At 40.8% G+C, this 22,965-nt stretch overlaps 1 protein-coding gene across 1 annotated transcript in view; it reads left to right on the top strand.

The window, feature by feature from the left end:
• The window catches only part of LOC136872183 (neuronal acetylcholine receptor subunit alpha-7), a 324,332-nt gene that overhangs the window by 66,907 nt on the left and 234,460 nt on the right, over window positions 1–22,965 (top strand). The window contains exon 4 of the mRNA XM_067146019.2: window positions 13,730–13,839. Coding sequence (XP_067002120.2) covers window positions 13,730–13,839 — 110 coding nt within the window. The remainder of the gene's footprint in view (window positions 1–13,729; window positions 13,840–22,965) is intronic.

The following is a 22,965-nucleotide window of genomic DNA, read 5'->3' as shown; positions in this document are numbered from 1 at the left end:
GCGACTGCCCTAAATGCAGATCAGTAATGATTGATTGATTGATTGATTGATTGATTGATTGATTGATTGATTGATTGATTGATTGATTGATTGATTGATTGATTGATTGATTGATTGATTGATTGATTGATTGATTGATTGATTGATTGATTGATTGATTGATTGATTGATTAGTACCATCACGCGACGAACACCTTGAGTCGACTTTTCTTGTGATTAGTTGCACTATGTCTCTGGATGGATCACTGTAGTCTATAGTATCCGCCACTATGACGGAGGATCCCTTTGTCCAGGATCGGCTGTAACACGCCAAGGAGAAAAAATAAAGAGACTCTCCTCACTGGGGTGTTTCAGCATCTGGTTGTGAACACCATTGGTCTGCGTTTTGCGGTACACCAGTATATGAGCAACGCCGTGGGACTGCGTAACCTGTAATCATTGCTCAGTATCTGAGCAACACCACGGGATAGTACGAGTCTCTGTGATTAGTACCACTGTGTGAGAAACACAGCGGGTTTGCCTTGCCTATTAGTGGCACCATTATGTGAACAACACCAAAGGTTTGTGTTACCTGTGCGTAGTACATACCCGTGTCTAGAACCAGAATTTGACGAACACCGTTCGTACCACTACATGAGAAATACTTTAGTTCTACTTTATTAGCGATAAGTACCATTATGAGGGGTCGTTGACCTGTATTTTGGGCCCCTTTAGACAACAAGCATCATCGATTCAGGATTTTGGTTTGGAAGCAGCCCCTTGGTCAGTATATACCATTATTTTAAATTTGTTTCTGGGTACTGTAGGTGAGGCATTGCGGGTCGGTTCCACTGATTGTTTTAAGTTCATAATCATTTTCCATCGTCGTGTTTTTTAATAATTCTAGTCAGTGGATTGATTTTGGAATTTTTTAATTTTTAACATTCTGAGTTGAATCCGATGATTATTTTACAATCATTCTCATACAATGATTCTTCATCATTAAGATTTGAATTCTGGTCAGTGAATGAATTTTAGAATTTTAAATTTTCATTAAATTTCATCTCATTTCGTACCATTAGGGGCCAATGACCTAGATGTTAGACCCATATAAACGACAAACATCATCGTCATCAGTAAGAGAAATCTACATTTCAGATTAGGACAGTACACGAAATGAAATGTATGCCATTTGTAACTTGCAATCTCAAATTTATGCACTGAAGTTCCGGAGAGAAATTCCTTGTCATAACAAAATTTCTCCTATGACACTTTTACAGTATTTCCATTGGGATTATGATATTTATAAGGCTAAAGCTGTGTTCCACGTCCTCTGTACAAATCGTGGAGATGGGGCTGTACCTTAATTAAGGCCACGGCCGCTTCCTTCCAACTCCTAAGCCTTTTCTATCCCATCGTCGCCATAAGATCTATCTGTTTCGGTGCGACGTAAAACGACTAGCAAAAAAAAAAAAAATCGTGGAGACTATGGAGAACCATGAAACTGCAGCGTAAAGAGTGTAAAAGATATTACCAAAGGTAATCTTAGTATTGTACTTAATGTACCGGTAACTAAATAGAGGGGTATCGACTAAAATATTGATAAAATTAGTAATAAGTAAAAGGCTCTTATATTTGGAACGGAGAGAAATCAGCCAGAAATCGTAAACGTTGAAAAGAACATGTGGAAGCCAGTAATTGGATAATTCAAGGGAAAATATCATCTGAAACATACTGAAGTATTACGACTTCTAATTGGGTCTCGCGGTGTTATTCCTAAATTCTTTGAGTCGTTTTGTTAGAAATTACGTATACCTCAATCTTTACGGGACGAAATTATCACAGTGGTGCTGAAGAAGTCGTGTGAAATTTTAGTTCATCACCTACATAAAAGAAAATTTGTACATTGTAAAAGAAAAAAATTGTTGAGAGTATACTGAGTCCGATGGGACTTTATCCAATTGGAGACAGTTTTTAAATAAATACAGGGTTTATCATATAAACTCAGACCAAACGCAATGTGTTTGCATTCTCTGCTACGGCAGCTGCCTTAGCAGAACTTACGATGCGCGCGGTCGCCCTGCTTTAGTCATGTATACAATCTTATATAAAATTTGACCTTATAAATGATGCTGGAAGTGTCATCCTACCTGGCTTATACAGTCATCATATCTGTTAACCACATTCTGGTTGACGCGAGTGAGTTCTGCCACTGTAATGTTTCTGACTTCATTCATTTCTTCCACTTCCTCCACTGTGTGAGGATTTGTTCGATACACTTTCCTCTCAGTTTACCCCACAAGTAAAAAATCTGACACTGTTAGATCTGGAGAACGAGGCAGAAACACACCAGCACTGATCACACTGCAAACACTTCCAAGATTGTAAGAAGGAAATATTCTGCTGTATGAGCAGAGGCTGAATCTTGTTGAAACCATTCATGTGATTCTCCTTCCCCCGTTAACTGATGGAATAGCAAAGCAAAATCATCTGCATACATGCCATGAAGGCCCCTGGAGGGGTGGAATGTAAAGGCCTCCACCATCCATAACCTCACCACTTGTTGAGGTAGAGTGGTTAGCTCCACGCACGGCCGCCTTTGCCCCCAGGAATTAAACTGGTACTCATTTTTGGTGTAGGGGGAGTGAACCTCAGGGTCATGTGCACCTCCGGAAGTGGAAATCTGATTTCTTACGGGGAATCGAACCCAAGTCCTTCCGGATGAACCGAGCACGCCTTTGCCACCTCGGCCAGGCAGCCCCTTAACTGATTGAATAACAGCGTCAAAATGTCATTTTGGTACTTTTCTGTATTTCGTCTCGAAGAAAGTAGGTCTTGCACTAACAGCACACCAAACACCAATATCCCTATCATAATGAGAAACTTCATAAACACCATTACGATTTTCTGTACACGAATAGCGAAAGTTCACAGGACCATCAAGATGAACCGGAACTTTTACATACAAAAATGCGGTTTTGCAATGATAACTGCCTCACCATGTAAACAGCTGAGATACAGATTGGTGACTGATGCTTGCGAGGTCGAACAGTTATGTAAGAGACCCTGTAAATCCATTTATAAATTACACTTCTCGATTGGAAAGGATGCTTATCACTGCCAGGCACCATACACTCGTTAGGTTTTTATCACATATAATATTGCGTAGTTATATGACATATTTCTCGAGATATGAATTACCACACTAGTAATGTCAAAGTTACCATAACATTCTAACATCGTTATTGTAGACTACACTTTCATAAAAAATATATTAATCAAAGCTTTCATCGTATATCAGTGTACGTGCACTATTTGGACTCCAGATCATTTCTACTAACAGACTGAAATGAAAATTGTTCCACAGAGTGATTCCAGAATTAAATTCATGTAGCTTAAAATTAATTTTTACAATATCGCTCAAGGCTGGTAAAACCGGTATCGCTAGGTTAGTTCTATTTAGTTCTTGCACTGCAGCTAGTGCGTGGTTCACATACGGTGTTTATTTGAATGTTTCTAGAGCTCAATCCACGTGTAAGCTATTCGTAAGGCATAATTGAGAGCATGATTTACGGATGCAAAGACTTACACCACGTCATTTCAAACACCGTAAAAATCCAATAGCTCGAACATGATTTTGACCTATTCAATTTCTGACAATTAAACCCAAGAAACTATAAATAATCAATTAGCTATAATACTACGTGTTTTAATGATTTCATTAGGGCGGTCAATAACTGAATACTTCAGAGACTACTAGTCACTATTATTATAAATTAAATTCCTTCCTCTTGTCACTCAATAAAATAAGGTATATTTAAGGATCCACCTTTTCAATACAATACAGTTTTGTTGTGCAAATTATATCACAACATGCTTATTATTTTTTAATTATTTATTATATTTTATTTATTTACTATCTTTTATTATTTATTATGATTTACTATTATATAATTTACACAGCAAAACTGTATTGTATTGAAAAGGTGGATGCTTAAATATACCATACATTATTGCAATTCTCAGTTCAGTACGGAACAATTATGCAAATCTTAACTTTATCATGACTCAAGCAAATGGTAAAGTTGAATTGTGTCTATCCCATTAATCAAGTACGATATACGGGGGCTGTATGTAAAGTAATGGCAACGTAGTCCAGACACTCGTAGGAGATCGGACATGCGCAAACAGGGTATGGGAGCGATCAGGTGGCGCTGATGTCAATATGTAAGCGTGCATTTGACAGGCATCCAGTTGAATGTGTTGTTGCTGTGTGGCGTTGAAGTGAAGAGTGTCGATTTCACCACTCTTAGGCATGTTTTCTAAAGGTTATCAGCGCTCGTAGATTATAATAGAGGTTGCCCGTGGCAATAATTAATCAGAATATTGTCGAGGATTACGTGAAGCCCGTGGCGAAAATACATTACCATATAGGGGGCAAGGCCTTTCGTGCGGGTCGGAGTGAGCCTACGGATTTGCACCGCACAGGTTGACCGTCCATTCCTCAAGATCAGATTTACATCGTGAGTGGTCTCCTTTCCTTAGACCATGGATGGGCTGAACGGGAATTATTAGTACAGGTTAGTCTCAATCATCAAACGGTGTGGCACATAGTGATGAAATGTCTTAACATGAGGAAAATCGCCCCCCCCCCCCCCCGTTGGGTTCCACATCAACTCACAGACGTACAGAAATGGCACCGGTATCAACTGGCTCGCATCCACGCGGACAGATACCGCAACGAATGAGACACATTTCTGCAGCGTATTGTTGCCATTCATAAGATATGGGCATGAGTCTACGAGCAAGAATTAAAGCGTCAATCGATTGAATGGCGTCACCCAGGTTCGCTACGTCCACAGAAATTTCGACAGGAACCCAGTCGGGTGAAACTTGTGCTGATTGTGGCATACGACTACGAGGTTGTTATTCTAACGCATGCACTGCCTGAAGAACAAACCGTCAACAGTGAATACTATTGCCAATTTCTGGAGCGACATCTGCGTCCGGCTATGCGGAACAAACTTTCACCTTTATTACGAAATGATCGCTCTCTTGTTGCCACGAACCTACTACGCTGGCGTAGCAGGGGGAGAGGTGATACTCCCACGTGGCGCGTCCCAGGTGGCGGATAGGGGGGTCCTAACCGGCTTGCCGGCGGACGTGTGGGAAATAAAATAACTCTCGCGGACCAAACACACTACCCCCTGCGGGTAGGGGACGCACATGTAGAATACACCCGCTATTAATCACAAATCTATTTCGTACCTAATTTAGTGGTACTACTCGCAAGTACAGGCAACCCATGGTGTTCCCCGTATGATGGTACAAATCAAAAGTAGTTTCATGGTTCTAATTCAATCATCTCTTGGTCGCCCCTTTTAGTCGCCTCTTACGACAGGGGATACCCGGCCTCTCACCGCTGGGTTCCGTGGTTCAAATACCGGTCACCCCATGTGAGATTTGTGTTGGACAGGTTTTTCTTCTCCGGGTACTCCGGTTTTCCCTGTCATATTTCATTCCAGCAACACACTCCAATATCATTTCCTTTCATCTGTTATTCATTAATCATTGCCCCAAGGGAGTGCGACAGGCTTCGGCAGCCGGCAGAATTCCTATCCTCACCGCTAGATGGTGGCTTCATTCATTCCATTCCTAAGCCGGTCGAATGACTGGAAACAGGTTGTGGATTTTCAATCGTTTGGCGATAAGCATGCGGCAAAACAGGCAAATCCTTTATGAAATCACGCCCAAGAACATTTTTCGCGCCTGAAGGAATGGAATGGCGTTACTTATTATATATTTTAGGAGACGATTCACACACATTAAGGAATGACTATTTTCCATTGGGGCTTTATCCTATGTTGAGCCACGCTTATCGAATATCGTCAGCTGATTTGGAATTTAATTTTAATCCAGACACCGAATTCTCATTTAAATTTAGAGACATTTTGAATGCAATATGCTCTGTTCAACTGCTGGGGAACAAAACAATAACTATTCCTGTCCATGAAGTACAGCCGACAGTAAGATGTCTGACTGGTCAGGCGCGCCTACCCCCTTCCAGCCCCTCTACCGTACCACCTGCTCAGCGCTCTCAGGCTTCAGGCGGCCTAGTAGTACTGGCAAGCGTACTGACCAATGGGAATCCTACATTTTCTTTAACAATTTAAAAATATACGGCGAGGAAAGTTTATGTTTCTAAAGACAATCTGAAAATCTACAGGCCAAGAGCTTTCGTCAGAATGCTTTAAGATGTCACTCAGTTCAGCCGTTCTCTCAAACTTGTTGTAACAAACATTAGCCTAGTGTTGTAATGATATAGATGAAAGGAAAACAATATGCAGTCAGCTCTGCAGTAGCAACAGAAATGCAACGAAAGCAGAAATTTGGTAATGTGGGATTCTGAACAACCTCGCCTGGTTGCCATGATCCTTAAGGAGACAAGTGTGTATAGTCAGGCATCGTGCGATCTAGGTAGCGTGCTCACTAATTTCGACATTCCAATTATGCTGCTGTCTACAAAAAAAAAAAAAAAAAAAGAATTCCAATGGAAATTCCTATGGTTGAGTTAATTTAAATAGGTCGGATGTCAATGAACCCATCACCAGAGATAATACTCTAGCAAGAATGATATATTGTGACAAATTGTTTGACCATTCTTTAAAATGACCTTTTCAGCTGGGATCGAAGTCACAAACTTAGGAAGATGACACAGAGATTGGTGTAGACATGATTATGATTATATATTGAACTAAATATAATTCCATTAATGCAGGGAAAAAATATTGGAACATACTTATCATAAAAGGAGTATTCTGCCTATTTTGAGGAAAACATACATTCAGTTTAGCAGCAAGCATTAGTCACGTAAGTTTTCCGTAATGGGTGTTACGGCAGCCTAATACTCGAAAATGTTACAATGTAAATCTTTACCTTCATAAGCAATAATTAAAATATGCAATACCGGGTGAGTTGGCCATGCGGTTAGGGGCGCGCAGCTGGGAGCTTGCGTCCGGGAGATAATGAGTTCGAACCCCACTGTCGGCAGCCCTGAAGATGGTTTTCCGTGGTTTCCCATTTTCACACAAGACAAATGCTGGGGCTGTACCTTAATTAAGGCCAAGGTCGCTTCCTTCCCATTCCTAGGCCTTTCCTATCCCATCGTCGCCATAAGACCTATCTGTGTCGGTGCGACGTAAGGCAAAAAAAATGGAATGGAGTATAAAATAAAAAAATTTCTTTCTTCAAGAACCTGCTGTGGCATCGCACCGAACGAGACGCTCCACTCTGCTTAAAGAAAAGCTTGTAAATTAATGTTAACGCCCAACAAGTTGCAACAGAGTCTTAGACACGATAAGAGAGGATGTCAAGGTGAAGTAGAAGGGTCAGTAAACAAGTTGCCTCGGACAAACCTTCTCATTAAATCTGTACTTTTCCCTCTCGGTCCTCATACCTCAAGGTACTGACCCATTCCCTTCCGCTTTGTCTCTCTCTCTCTCTGTCTTCCTCACTCACTGCCAGATTATCTTCTGTTCATTTGATCTCAGATTTCCTTTCCCTGTCTTCTGTTATAAGCCTTTACGGACGGAGTTCTCCTTTTTCAAGGACAGATCACTTTGCATATTATCTGAAATTCTAGTGTGGGATATGTGAAACCTGCTTTATCACGTACATTCCATAATCCTTTAACTATTTTAGGAGCTCTTCAAAATATGTTGAGTACAACACTTTTGTCTCGTCATTAAAACATTGTTTTTACTACGGTACCAAAATTTACTGTGAATATAATGAGCAGTCAGATGAACACAATAAATTCCCCCCTGTAGAATTATAATAAATGTCGAACATGTGTCACACGGGCTAACAGTCATTCGTACTTAAAGACCACATTCAGCACAATAAAGCATATATTGCGTATCTAGCATTCTGTATCCTTAATTTTACATAATTTTCTGGGTTTTCTCCTTTTCAGCGCACCAGAGTCAATACTCAACAGCGAAAGTTTAACCAAATCAGCTAAAGATGTTACTGATTTTATTATTATTATTAACAAATACGTCGCAAATGGGAAATATCCTGGTGGCAATGGTCACTTGTGTTTGAGTCATCAGTCCATAGACTGGTTTGATGCAGCTCTCCATGCCACCCTATCCTGTGCTAACCTTTTCATTTCTACGTAACTATTGCATCCTACATCTGCTCTAATCTGTTTGTCATATTCATACCTTGGTCTACCCCTACCGTTCTTGCCACCTACACTTCCTTCAAAAACCAACTGAACAAGTCCTGGGTGTCTTAAGATGTGTCCTATCATTCTATCTCTTCTTCTCGTCAAATTTAGCCAAATCGATCTCCTATCACCAATTTGATTCAGTATCTCTTCATTCGTGATTCGATCTATCCATCTCACCTTCAGCATTCTTCTGTAACACCACATTTCAAAAGCTTCTATTCTCTTTCTTTCTGAGCTAGTTATCGTCCATGTTTCACTTCCATACAATGCCACGCTCCACACAAAAGTCTTCAAAAACATCTTTCTAATTCCGATATCAATGTTTGAAGTGAGCAAATTTCTTTTCTTAAGAAAGCTCTTCCTTGCTTGTGCTAGTCTGGTCACTTACAGTAGTGTAATAATAAAATAAACATAATTACCCAATAACAACAACAACAACAACAAAAACAATAGCAAGCGTACAGCAAGCAATTCCATGGAAAGAAAATATTTAGCATCCAGCAACATCATGTACAAATTCACACACAACTTAAGTATTTCCAGTGCTTAACACTACGGCTTACAAAACTATAGGTTGAGCTTACTACTAGCTTAACACTAAAGTGATAAAAACGTAAAGTTAAAACATAATAACGTTACAATAATAACTACAACAGCAAAAATACAACAAGCAATTTCACCGAAAGCAAATATGACAAGAAATACTACTAATTCAACTTTCTAAATCCAGCATGTCATACTAATTTCTTTTAAGGCTTTCGAAGACGTAAAAATGCCGTAATGCTTTACCGCAGGAGTTATTTATCTGCCGATAAACCTACCGCCAGGAGACTGACGTATTTGAGCACCTTGAATAACTACCGGACTGAGCCGGGATCGAACCCTCCAACTTGAGCTCAGGAGGTCAGCGCTCTACCAGCTGAGATACTCAGCCTGGCAACTAAAGACTCCTCTTCCCTTTCTCCTGCAAGACGAATTGAACTGAGATCTGTGGACGTTCAACTTTTCAGCGTGGATGTCCAAAATCACCTTTATTTATGTTAGGGTGTCTATACCACGAACCTGCTACGCCTGCGTGATACTCCCGCGTGGCGCGTCCCAGGTGGCGGATAGGGGGGTCCTAACCGGCTTGCCGGCGGACTTGAGGGAAATAAAATACCTCTCGCGGACCAAACACACACCCCCTGTGGGTGGGGGTCGCAGACGAATAATACACCCACGGTATCCCCTGCCTGTCGTGAGAGGCGACTAAAAGGGGCGACCAAGGGATGATTGAATTAGAACCATGAAACTACTTTTGATTCGTACCATCACGCGGGGAACAACATGGGTCGCGTTTACTTGCGAGTAGTACAACTTTGTTAGGTACTGAATAGTTTTGTGACTCGTAGCACTCAAGCCGGGTTCAGTGTGGGTTTCCAGTACCCGTGAGTCGTACCCATGTGAGCAACACCACGGGTCTGGGCGTTGCCTGTGAGTCGTACCACTACATGAGCGACACCGTAGGTCTGCGTTGCCAGTGATTAGTACCCACTATGAGAGGAACACCACGGGAATGCCGGCGCCCGTGGTTAGTACACCTAGGTGAGGAACCTCATCGGTTTGCGTTGGCTATGAGTGGCGCCATTGTGTGAGAAACACCATAGGTAAGCGTTACCTTTACGACGTACAATACTTGTGAGTAGTACCTTAAGGGGACACGGAACGCCCTATGCTTACAATGTTAAATCATGCTTCACAAAGGTACATTTTTCTAAAAACCTATTACAGCTATCAATTTGAAAATTGCACAACATATACCTACATATCTTGGCTTGGTACTGAAATGACTGTTTTTGAATAATATGCAATACTTTATGATTTTTGAATTATTATTTGGAAGTTACAAAATTTGGCAATTTTTTGCCAGTTTTTACTCTAGTAAAATACTTAATATCTGACTTACAACAATAATAATTCTTTCAGCATGTGCACAACAACATTAAAAAGTAACCCTGAAAATTTGAATCCTTTGTATCTCACACAACCTGAGAAAATGTTCCTTAAGTATTAAAAACAATTACTTTCGGGAAATGGACTTTAAAGTCACAGCTTTAGTGCATGCCTGATCCATAGCTTGGATTATCTTTATCCTCTTTCATTTCATCTTCTAGGCTTCTCTTATTAGCTCTTCTGACTTGTCTGGCCTTCTGGTGCAAGTTTTTAACAGCCATTTCAGCATATCTCAGTCTTTCCAAGTCGATTTGCAGCATGGCGTCACGGGTATGAGAGCCAATGCCCAGCCCCAGTCTTTGCAGCACTTCACATTTTGTGATTATTTCCCTGGTTAAATGATGCCACATCATCATATACACCAAAATGAAGTATCCTCATTGACACAAACATATTTTTCTGCAAACGACTCCATATAATGCTATTTACACATTCATTAGTATATTGTGTGCGACCATGGAAGCATTTTTTCAAAACGTTAATGTATGACAGATCCCTGAAAATAGATTGTATTTCCTCCATAATATCATACGGCAGACTGTGCGGATGACTAAGTTGCTCCTGTCTCTATTCCTCTGTTGAACTTACATCAGCTGTCTTCTCCCCGTCGACACAGTCCATGCTGGAGCTTGTCATCAGTTGCTGACATATCACAGAACATTACTAGTAGGACTGGTTATTAAACGGTCAGCAACAAAGTTCTCTCCAACTCTGGCCTTCTTCTTCGAATGAACACGCTTTTTGAACACTCCAGTATTAACACGAGGCATACTGGATCATCAAAATACAGTAAGAACACCGAAGTAAACAGAAACACATGTCATGCAATCACATCAACCATAAACAAAGCAAACAAATGACAGTCAACAACCAAATCCATGACAATGCTGCCAACAGTAAAATTCCACAGCAATATATTTCCCTCATATACTTAAATCTACTACTCTATTGCCATACATGTCAAAAATACTGCTTCCATCAGTCTAAATGTCAAATTACCTGCCTTGCGGGAGCCTGGAGCTTATGCATCATATTATAAAAGAATTAATTAAAAATACTTCCAGCAGGAGGATTATCAAAATTTATACACCATTGGAAAGGGGAATGGTCACAGATACAAAATTCAAAATAAAAAATAAAAAGTTATATATAATTTTTTTCGTTCCGTGTCCCCTTAATGTTTGGAACACCGTGAGTTTACGCTACGTTTGATTAGTACCGCAGCTTGAGAAATGCCATGGTTCTCCTTTACTAGCGATAAATGCCATTATGCGGGATCGTTGATATAGATATTGACCCATTCACACAAGCATCATCGATTCAGGATTGGGCTTTGGGAGCAGTCCCTTGGTCAGTAATATTGTTTCTGGGAATGTTAGGCAATGCGCGTCTTATCCACTGATTGTTTTAAATTCATATTCATCAATTCATTCCTCATCATCAAGTTGGGAATTCGGGTCAATGGATGAATTTTGTACTTTTAAATTGTAATTCCATTTCGTCTCATTTCGTACCATAGTGGCCGATGACCTAGATGTTAGGCCACTCTAAACAACAAGCATCAGCATCATCATCATCAGTGTGTCTATATTCTTTAATTTTACATTTGGTGAAACTTGGTCCTCTGTCACGAGGCTCCCGAACTGGACTTTGCATCGTTTCCAGTTATCTTTATGTGCATCTTTCCTGCCTGATATCCCTCAGTTAATTCAAGATATTTTTTTTTTCTCCAAGACCCGAGTTATCTATGTCAGAGGTTCTAAAGCCCAGTATAGCTTTCATTTTCCCCTCTGTCATAGCCATTCCCTTTCCTCTCGGAATTTTCAGAGAAATTAAAGTATATCCCCTTTCGCCTGTGGTTACGATATCCTTATACACCTGCAATATCATACCTCCTCGTAAAAGCTATTATGGTAGCAGAATATAATATATCGCAACCTTACAACGAATTTTTCGTAATAATGAAGTCACTGGATCTGGAAAGTTCCTTCCGCATGAAATTCCTCAATAGTGTCTGTATTCTCTCTATCCCGTGACTTCACGACCTGCCTCTCTTGAAAGTCGATGGTTAACTTCAAGCCTCTAGTTTCTATATTCCTTGAAGTTTAAGTGTATTTGCATTTTTTATCGTCTCTCTACTAGCAGCCGATAATTATTGCACTGTAACGAGTTGGCACGGTAACAGATAATAAATAAATACTCGACTGGTAGCTTCTGCATCAACAAGAAAACACTTCGAATGTAAGTCTCCGATCTGATTGAGATTTGGTACGACTACAGTAGGAATGCTTTATTCAGCCATATCAAAGTTAGATGCCCAATGGTATATTTGGCACGTTTTGGAGTGTCAAAGTTTGTTCATTTAAGCATCGCGTAGACAGAGGTGGGGATGTAATGTGTGTGCGATAGAGAGAGTGAGAGAGTGAATCAGGAACTGGTCGGCCGCTCCTCCTATATCTGCTAGCCACAAGCGTCTTGGAAAGGTGTAGCAATCCAACTGCAGAGCCCACTGATACACTGGGTGAAACGCTGGTAATTTCACTATTAAAAAGGCCTAAACAGCTTGAATGTTGTTAAAAATCAACTAGTTATATGTTAGAAATCGTCTCTATCAAAGTGAGATTGTAGCTTATATGGGCAGCGTATTTTTATACTCCCTAACGGAAAATGGAATTCATAATGAAATTAATTACTTTCTCTACTTAGAGACGAGGAAAAATTAGGTTTTAAGACGGATAAGTGGGATGCATTTCCAGGTATATTTCTTCGATTACGTTTGATAACATTAGTGATGCCATCTAGAACATTAAAACATAACTAACACCATGGTACTACAGCCCTGAAGGGCGATAGCCTACCAAACGACCGCTGCTAAGCCCGAAAGCCTGCAGATTACGAGGTGTCGTGTGTGGTCAGTACGACGAATCCTCTCGGCCGATATTCTTGGCTTTCTAGACTCGGGCCGCTAACTCACCGTGAAATAGCTCCTCAATTCTAATCACGAAGGCTGAGTGAATCTCGAACCAGCCCTCAGATCCAGATAAAAATCCATGAGCTGGCCGGGAATCGAACCCAGGGCCTCCGGGTAAGAGACAGGCACGCTACCTGTACACCACGGGGCCAGCTACATTAAATCATAATAAGACATATTAATTAGACATTTTCGGTCTATTTATTAATTTTTTTGAAAACTCCTTTGTCTTAGATATGTTCGCGAATTACTTTGAAGAACTGGTGACTCAAATGATTTAATGTGTTATGGTATACTGCCTTAAATTTCTGTTAATGTATAAAAGTAATAATTTTACACAAGGAATATGAAGGGCTGTTTCTAAACTGTGACTCCATTCTGGTTGATATTTTAATTCTTTTGCAATTAATTTTCTTAGTTTTATTTATATTATTTCTTTATGCATATTATTCAATTTTATTTTAAGTACTCGCTTATTAGTTACTTATTTTATTTATTTATAATGAAATAATCTTCATGAACTGGTAACAGTAAAATTATATTTCTCACAGGAGTGGAACGACGTAAATTTGAGATGGAACTCGTCGGAATTCGGGGGCGTCAAAGACTTAAGAATACCACCACATCGGATATGGAAGCCAGATGTCCTCATGTACAACAGGTATGGGTTGTATATGTTAAATTACTCATGAATTAAATAAGAACTTACGTGATAACTATGTGATAAATGAAATGTTACAGGAAAGTTGAACTGTTAGTACATTTTTGTTTTGCAGTGTACTTTTCAGCTCTTGGAATTGCCGATGGACCACTCTTTCCATGACTGGGCATGGTTTGTTACTCGCTGTTACACTCTTCTGATACAATTTACAAAAATATAGTGGTTTCTACTCTAATGAAATTTCCCAAGATTTTGGGACTTTTGCATATATCTAATAAATAGTTCCCCATAAGGGCTGAATATTAGATGTTATTACTACTTTATTCCGTTCTAAGTAACTTTAATGCCTAGTTGACGTTCCAGGCAAATGCTGCAAAAATTATATAATCATGGTTCCAACATACCGGGGAAAAGTTAGTTTGTTTTTGTAATCCACTTTTTGCCACTCTTTGATCAACTTACATCAGTTGAGACCGAAGAATCGACCTTTTGTATGGGTATGACCCCCGATAGACATGGCATAATATTGATTTCCATATTATATTTTATATAGCTAAGGTAAATTCAAAAGTTCATAACAGGAAAGCTTCAAGGCAGAGCTCATAGTAACTACATTCTGCAGTACTAACAGTACGTTAACAGGCTGCTGCTTGAAACTACCGATGATAAGCTCACCGGACAAAAATAATTAATTAATTAATTAATTTAAGTCTCCGTCTGTAACTCCAAATATGGACTTTATAACCATCTGGATTCGGTTAGGAAGTGAGTCCACAAGATTGTTCAGGTACGTCGCGTCCAGGTTTAGCCACTCGCTGAGGATTTGATCGTGAAATTCCACCAAATTGTTGAGATGCTGATGTCGGAGTTTTACCCGCTGTTCCGAAATGCCCCTCATATTTTCAATGGCGTTGAAGTCAGATGATTTTACAGGCCAATCGAGATGAAGTAGGGTGGTGAAGTGTTCATATGCGTCCAACCCGATGAACTTTGCTGTTGTTATCTTGAGAAAATGGGGTATCAATAGCATACTCAACATACAAATGTTGACTGAAAGGCAACACCTGACCGACCTCGATAGCTCCAGTCACTTAAGCGCGGCTAGTATCCAGTATTCGGCAGCTAGTGGGTTCGAACCACACTGTCGACAACCGTGATTATGGTTTTACGTGCTTTCCCATTTGCACGCAATGCAAATGCTGGGGCTGTACCTTTTTAAGGCCATGGCGGAGTCCTTCCCACCCCTTTCCTGTCCCATCGTCGCCATAAGGCCTATCTGCGTCGGAGTGACGTAAAGCAAATTGTAGAAAGATAAATCAAACCACAAAGTTATAGGTCAAAATTTTGTAACGGAGCAAACCAAACAAGTATATAAATAAGGCGAACAATTTTCTCTGACACAACTTAGTTCCATTCAAGTGATGACCATGTTTCTGTCAATATAATTGAAACATTTTCTCAGCTTATCCCAGATATTAGTGGGGTATCTATATAAACGTAACTAAATGTGGGTTTTGGCCTTAATTTTCAGCCAGATGTCCTTCACAGCAGCATGTGAATTTTCAGGGAGAAATTCCACCCTACTAGCTATCAGTATTTCAACTTCGAAGGTCTAGGTTGACGCCTAGCCTACTAATCACACGACCATTCAGATATTGATAAAGATTATTAGTCCTGTTATTAATAACATTATTTGTATTATTTATACATATCGCACATCTACGTTTTATTATAGTAATTTTGAGCATTCTTGAACATATCATCATGACTCAAAGAAAGGAAGTTCCAAAAATATAATGTTCAACAGGACTTTCCATCTCAAGTCCTCATTACGAGTCTAGTCCGGCTCCTTGGCTGAATGGACAGAGTAGTGACCTTCAGTTGGAGACTTTCTCTATCGTAGTGTGAATGTAGCTTATTTGGACAGCTTAATCTTATTTTATATTTTCTATTTTTATTCACGTGTGTCTCTATTGAAACGTAGAATTGTCAATTTTTAATTTAACACATCAGAATTATGAGTGAAATATATATTAATTGAACATCCTTCTTAGTTTCGTTGGAATCAATGGCTTTGACACTCCAAGTTTGACTTAAAACTGCAGAAACAAATTACGAGTTTTAAGAATGTAAACATTATTTTACGGTAGAATGTTATGATTATTTAATATTTTATTTTTTACTATTTGCTTTACCGACACAGATAGACCTTATGGCGACAATGGGATAGACTGTTTCCAGTTATTCGACCGGGTCACGAATGGAATGAATGAAGCCCCCAACTAGCGGCGAATATGGGTATTATGCCGGCTGCCAAAGCCTTTCGTACTCCTCTGGGCCCTGTTTCATAAAACTAACTAATAACATTAGCAAATAGTATTATAATTATTAGTTAACTAAATTCTGTTTCATAAAGATTTACACATGACTAATAAAATATCTTTACTAATAATATTAGTTCATTAGTCAGCTGATACAAATAGAAGTGAGAATCGGTCTGTTGCATATGTTCCTGGTTCGGGTTTGTTCCTAGCAGTAGGCTAATGCTTGACTACAACCGACTATTAATCCACATGTTCAAAAGGCTCACTTGATATTTTCGTTATTGTGACTTCAATACATATGAAAATGGATAAAAGAAATGAAAATAATGTGAGAGAAGAACAATTCTTTGCGGAAAGTGATTGAGTTAAAGTGTCAACTATTCGCAGCCTTTTGCACACTATAACCCTCCTTGTTCCTTTTACTTTTTTATTTCATGTGCTCTTAAAAATCTCTGAGATGGACTAGCAAAATCTTTGTTTACTACCCCTGTTGGTGGGGGCGGTAGAATAATAGCCACTGTATCCCCTGTCTGTCGTAAGAGGCGACTAAAAGGGGCCCCAGGGCTCTCAACTTGGGAGCGTGTGTTGGCGAACATGAGGCACTGAGATGAGTCCTGCGATTGCTTCAACTTACTTCTGCCAGGCTCATTTTCATCTACCCTTCTGACCTCCCTTGTTCAACTCTTGTTCTTTTCCGGCCCTGACAGTATTAGGTTGCGAGGCCGAGAGAGTCTTTCATTTTCACGCACTTCGTGACCCTTTCTTTAGCCGATACCTTCATTTTTCAAAATGTCGGATCCTTTCCATTTTTCTATCTGATTAGTGTTGTTATAGATGATGGTTGCCTAGTTGTAGCCTACTTCCTCTTAAAACAATAATCATTACCAGCATCATCTTGGTTTACTGGTGATATAAGCCAAGATTTTAAAAGATACTTGGAGTGTCCGAGCAGAACTGCACTAGAGAAACACAGTGATACTATGTATCACTACCAACCGGTGGAGTGCAATGGGAAGCTGCTATTTTAAGGTTATGCTTCATTCCTTGCAGTGGAACGTTCTATTACCTACAAATCCTATCAAGCAAATACTCAAAAGTTATGTAATCTAACCTAAATCTCCCATTGCACCGGTATTCGCATGTTTGTTACATGTCAGTACAGGCTGTTTTTGACGCAACATTTATTGAACGGTGAATACCTACACTCGTTCCTTATCACTATATTATTAACTAATAATTTTATGAAACATAATACTAATATTATTAGTTAATATTATTGGTTTCTTACTAATAATATTAGTGAAAGATGTTTTATGAAACAGGGCCCTGGGGCAATGATTAATGACTGACAGACGAAATGATATTGGAGAGTATTACTGGAATGAAAGACTACAGGGAAAACCGGAATCCCCGGAGAGAAACCTGTCTTGCCTCCGCTTTGTCCAACAGAAATCTGACATGGAGTGACGGTGATTTGAAGCACGGAGCCTTTTGGCGAGAGGGGGGCGCGCTGCCGCCTGAACCACGGAGATAAGCCTATTTGTAAAGGTTGAAAATTGTGAGATAGGCTCCTACTGTAGGTGGACTCTGTTTTCTTGTCCTGCACTCCACGTTAAAAATTGAACTTGACCGTTCCATACCAGAGCTGAACGTGAGACATCATTTTCTCTGTGACTTGCTCCTTCCTTTGCCGACAGGTGAGCACTGCTCTTCCGGAGCACATTCACAGCGAGTACTAAATATCCGCAGTACGTATATTTTATTCATCCCTGAACGAATATTCTTGACTCACTGAATATACGGTACAGGTGCCGGCCCCGTGGTGTACGGATAGCATGTCTGTCTCTTACCCGGAGGCCCCGGGTTCTATTCCCGGCCAGGTCAGGGATTTTTACCTGGATGTGAGAACTGGTTCGAGGTCCACGCAGCCTACGTGATTAGTATTGAGGAGCTATCTTACAGTGAGATAGCGGCCTCGGTCTAGAAAGCCAAGAATAACGGCCGAGAGGATTCGTCGTGCTGACCATACGATACCCCGTAATTTGCAGGCCTTCGGGCTGAGCAGCGGTCACTTGGTAGGCCAAGGCCCTTCAAGGGCTGTAGTGCCATGTAGTCCTATTTCAGCTGAAAATGTCAGAGAAAACCCAGGTCACCAAGCTATTTCATGTTTTGTATAGGTCTACATAATTTTCAGTTCCTTTCAGTATTGATCATATTAATCATCATCATCATCATCATCATCATCTGTTTACCCTCCAGGTTCGGTTTTTCCCTCGGACTTAGCGAGGGATCCTACCTCTACCGCCTCAAGGGCAGTGTCCTGGAGCTTCAGACTCTTGGTCGGGGGATACAACTGGGGAGTATGACCAGTACCTCGCCCAGGCGGCCTCACCTGCTATGCTGAACAGGGGCCTTGTGGAGGGATGGGAAGATTGGAAGGGATAGGCAAGGAAGAGGGAAGGAAGCGGCCGTGGCCTTAAGTTAGGTACCATCCCGGCATTCGCCTGGAGGAGAAGTGGGAAACCACGGAAAACCACTTCCAGGATGGCTGAGGTGGGAATCGAACCCACCTCTACTCAGTTGACCTCCCGAGGCTGAGTGGACCCCGTTCCAGCCCTCGTACCACTTTTTCAAATTTCGTGGCAGAGCCGGGAATCGAACCCGGACCTCTGGGGGTGGCAGCTAATCACGCTAACCACTACACCACAGAGGCGGCTCATATTAATCAAATGTCATATTTAAGTTTTGACGACGAATCTCAAAGGAGGAGGAGTAATTCACCATTACGAATTGATATGCTCTTACAATAAAAACACTATTTGCTGAATCACTCTAAATAAACGTTCTTAAAGTCCAGCTCCATGGCTAAATGGTTAGCGTGTTGGCCTTTGGTCACAGGACACCCGTGTTCGATTCCCAGCAAGGTCGGGAATTTTAACCACCATTGGTTAATTCCGCTGGCACCGGGGCTGGGTGTATATGTCGTCTTCATCATCATATCATCCTCATCACGATGCGCAGGTCGCTTACGGGTGTTAAATCAAAAGACCAGCACCTGGCGAGCCAAAGTCCGCGGACACCTCCCGGCACTAGAAACCATACGCCATTTCATTTCAACGTTCTTCAATATCCCAATAGAGAACTTATAACTAAATAATCCCAATTTAATGCGCGTTATGATTATGACTCTCCAGATCATCCTCAGGGAACAATTTTCTAAAAATCTGGTGATTATTGTTTCAAGAGGAAGTACAACTAGGCAATCATTCTGTATATAACACTAATCAGAGAGAAAAATTGGAAGGGATCCGACACTGTGAAAAATGAAGGTATGGGCCAAAGGAAGACAAGGACCACGACGGGCGTGAAAATGAAAGTCTCCTTAGGCCGCGAATGCTCTAATACCGTCGGGGTCGGAAAAAACAAGAGTTGACCAAGAGAGGTCGGATAGGAGAGATGAAAGTGAGGATCCTGGCACAAGTAAGTGGAAGCAAAGCCAGGACTCCGCTAAGGGGCCCATGGTCACCAACCCACGCTATAAAGTACATAACCGCTAGGGCCTATTTTAGTCACCTCTTTCGATATGCAGGGGATACCGTAGGTGTCATTCTACCGCCCCCACCCACAGGGGGGTTTTCGCAGATATTGAGCGTTTGAAATAGAGTATATTGTTTGAACGGCCTATCAGTTCCAAATAGAGACGATGTCCAAGACATGAGTATGCAAAGAATTAGAAAGAAAATAAATTCCTTCTTGAAATGGCAGTTACATCGGAGTAAAAGAGAAGAAAATACAGTAGCAAGCTAAAAATAATACGTGGATTCATTACTTCTAGAATTCACCATACAGGGTACAGTGGAATCTCGGTATTTCTAATCATGTCGGGAGCTAACTTTTATTTCAAATTTTCAAAATTTCAAGATATACAGAATACCGTGTATGAGCAAGTATAGCAAATTATTGAACCATGTGTATCCACGGGATTGTACTGAACACATTATTTTTAACAGTACTTAAAAATATACAAACAAACACTATTCCGGCATCACTTTAATTATAACCTTTATTGTAGTAACGTTTTAGAAGAGAGGATATAGTACATACAGTGGAGAAACAAGAAACATACCTCCGCTAACACCTTTGGAAAAAATCCGTTAGTTTGTTACTGTTAACCTTTCCTCAATTCACGTTGAAACTTCCCGTCAATACCACGCAGCCGACATTCGTGAATGGAGCATGTCATCCGCGACTTCGGGAGTTTCGTTCGTACGTGACTGATAATTAATTCGCACCTGAGAAACAGTGACGCTTCGCCGATTTTCCGATCATTAGAAGTTTGTCTTTCTTTTCAAGTCATATTAACTCCCAGCATCATTGTAACTCTCTCTTTACTTGTTAACTGTTCCTCACAAACCACAAACAGTTAGTGTTGCACGAAATTTGAATTACAGGGAGGAAATGTTTGCTTCCAGAAATCGAGAAATTCGTGTAACCGAATTTCAAGTAATAGAGAAATAAATACACGCGAAGAATAGGACAAACGCCCGGGGAGTTTATTTCGAGATACTGAAAATTCGATTAATGGAGGTTCGACATATCGAGATTCGACTGTACATACATTCTAAGGAGGTGAGGTACAACATCCTGCTCCAACAGTCACTTGTATCGTGAAATGAAAATGAAATCCTACAACCTGTTTTCCAGTCATTGACCGGGCCAGGGACGGAATGAATGAATAATATATAGGCTATTAGTACGATGAGGTCGCCACTCGCAAAGTGATTTATTAATGACTGATAGATGAGAATGGCGAGTGTTGCTGGAATGAAAGGTGTCAGGGAAAACAGGAGTACCCGGAGAAACACCTGTCCCGCCTTCGCTTTGTCCAGCACAACTCTCACATGGAGTGAACGGGATTTGAACCACGGTTTCCAGCGGTGAGAGGCCGACGCACTGCCAGCTGAGCCTTGTACCGTGAAATATTTGTAATTAATAATGGTGTTGGTTTCAAGTCCAACTGACTACATTTATATTGTTTTCGGAGACGCCGATGTGCCATAACTTTTTTCCTGCAAGAGTACTTTTAGGTGCCGGTAAATCTACCGATACAAGGCTAAAAGTATGTGACCACCATGAAATACCACCGGACTGAGTCGGGTTCGTACCTGCCAACTAGGGTTCAGAAGGCCGGCGTTTAAACTGAGCCTTTCAGCCCAGCTTGATCACGATAAGTTATTTCTTTGATCTTAAATGTTTCACCATAACGAATGGAACCATGAATTTTAAATCTGTGCTAGTTCACTTTCAGCCACGCAGAAATCGTAAGTTTCTGATGGCACAACACTAAGTGTTTCGTCGAATGATGTGATCTAAATATCGTTCGTTCGTTCGTTCGTTCGTTCGTTCGTTCGTTCGTAATCTGTTTATCCTCCAGGTTCGGTTTTTCCCTCGGACTCAGCGAGGGATCCCACCTCTACCGCCTTAAGGCCAGTGTCCTGGAGCTTCAGACTCTGGGTCGGGGGATACAACTGGGGAGTATGACCAGTACCTCGCCCAGGCGGCCTCACCTGCTATGCTGAACAGGGGCCTTGTGGAGGATGGGAAGACTGGAAGGCATAGACAAGGAAGGAAGTGGCCGTGGTCTTAAGTTAGGTACCATCCCGGCATTTGCCTGGAGGAGAAGTGGGAAACCACGGAAAACCACTTCCAAGATGGCTGAGGTGGGAATCGAACCCACCTCTACTCAGTTGACCTCCCGAGGCTGAGTGGACCCCGTTCCAGCCCTCATACCACTTTTCAAATTTCGTGGCAGAGCCGGGAATCGATCCCGGGCCTCCGGGGGTGGCAGCTAATCACACTAACCACTACACCACAGAGGCGGACGATCAAAATATCACGAGTCTAAAAGCAAAAAATTAAAATTGAATGCATCATCTGCAAGTCTCAAAATAAAACACAAGCTACAAGAAAACAGCAAGAAAAATTGAAAACACGGCATCCTGCTACATCACCAGATTGCCAAATTTACAGAAAAATATTTATTATTAGTAAATGAAGATAAATTATGGCTGAGTTGATAATATACCAACAACATTTGCACAAATCAGTTGTGCTTACACAGGAGCCGCTTCTAAATTATGAGCATAATGATAGAACTATTATCTGCCTACAGGAACCAAATGTAAGGAATAATAAAGTAATGGGCTTCAATCAAGGTTTTCACGTGTATAGTTCAAGAAATATCACGCCTATAGAAAAACTCAGAGCGGCTATAATGACAGTCTAAAAATGTTATCTTGTTAACTCAGTACAGCTCTGCTGACAGAACTGTTATTTGCACAACCTATAATCAACATGAACTTTACATTCACAATGTTTACTTGGATTCCAAGTGTGGCATGACTATAGACTTAAATGCTATTCAAGAAATATGCAATGATCTGCGTGGGAAATCACTGCTTATCATAGGAGACATAAAGGCGAAGCATGGTTCCTGGGGCAGCCCGAGGGAGACTCTCCACGACTTCTGTAGCACTAATGATCTGTCCGTTCTAAACAGAGGAGCTAAACCTACATATTCTCGGAGTAACTCCAAGAGCTTTCTAGATGTAAGTGTATGCAGTTCTTCGCTTCTTCCATTTATATTTGACTGGAAAGTAAGTGACTTGTCAACACTCTCGGATCATGCACTGATAATGGTAACGTCAAAACCAGCGGCATAAATACCCACAATTAATGCTTCCAATTACTTACAGAGAATATATAAGACGAGAAATGTCAAGGGGAGTCACTTTCAGTTTGC

This window comes from Anabrus simplex, chromosome 4 (assembly GCF_040414725.1).
Source record: "Anabrus simplex isolate iqAnaSimp1 chromosome 4, ASM4041472v1, whole genome shotgun sequence".
NCBI classification, from domain to species: Eukaryota; Metazoa; Arthropoda; class Insecta; order Orthoptera; family Tettigoniidae; genus Anabrus; species Anabrus simplex.
This window is presented reverse-complemented; position numbering and strand designations above follow the sequence as displayed.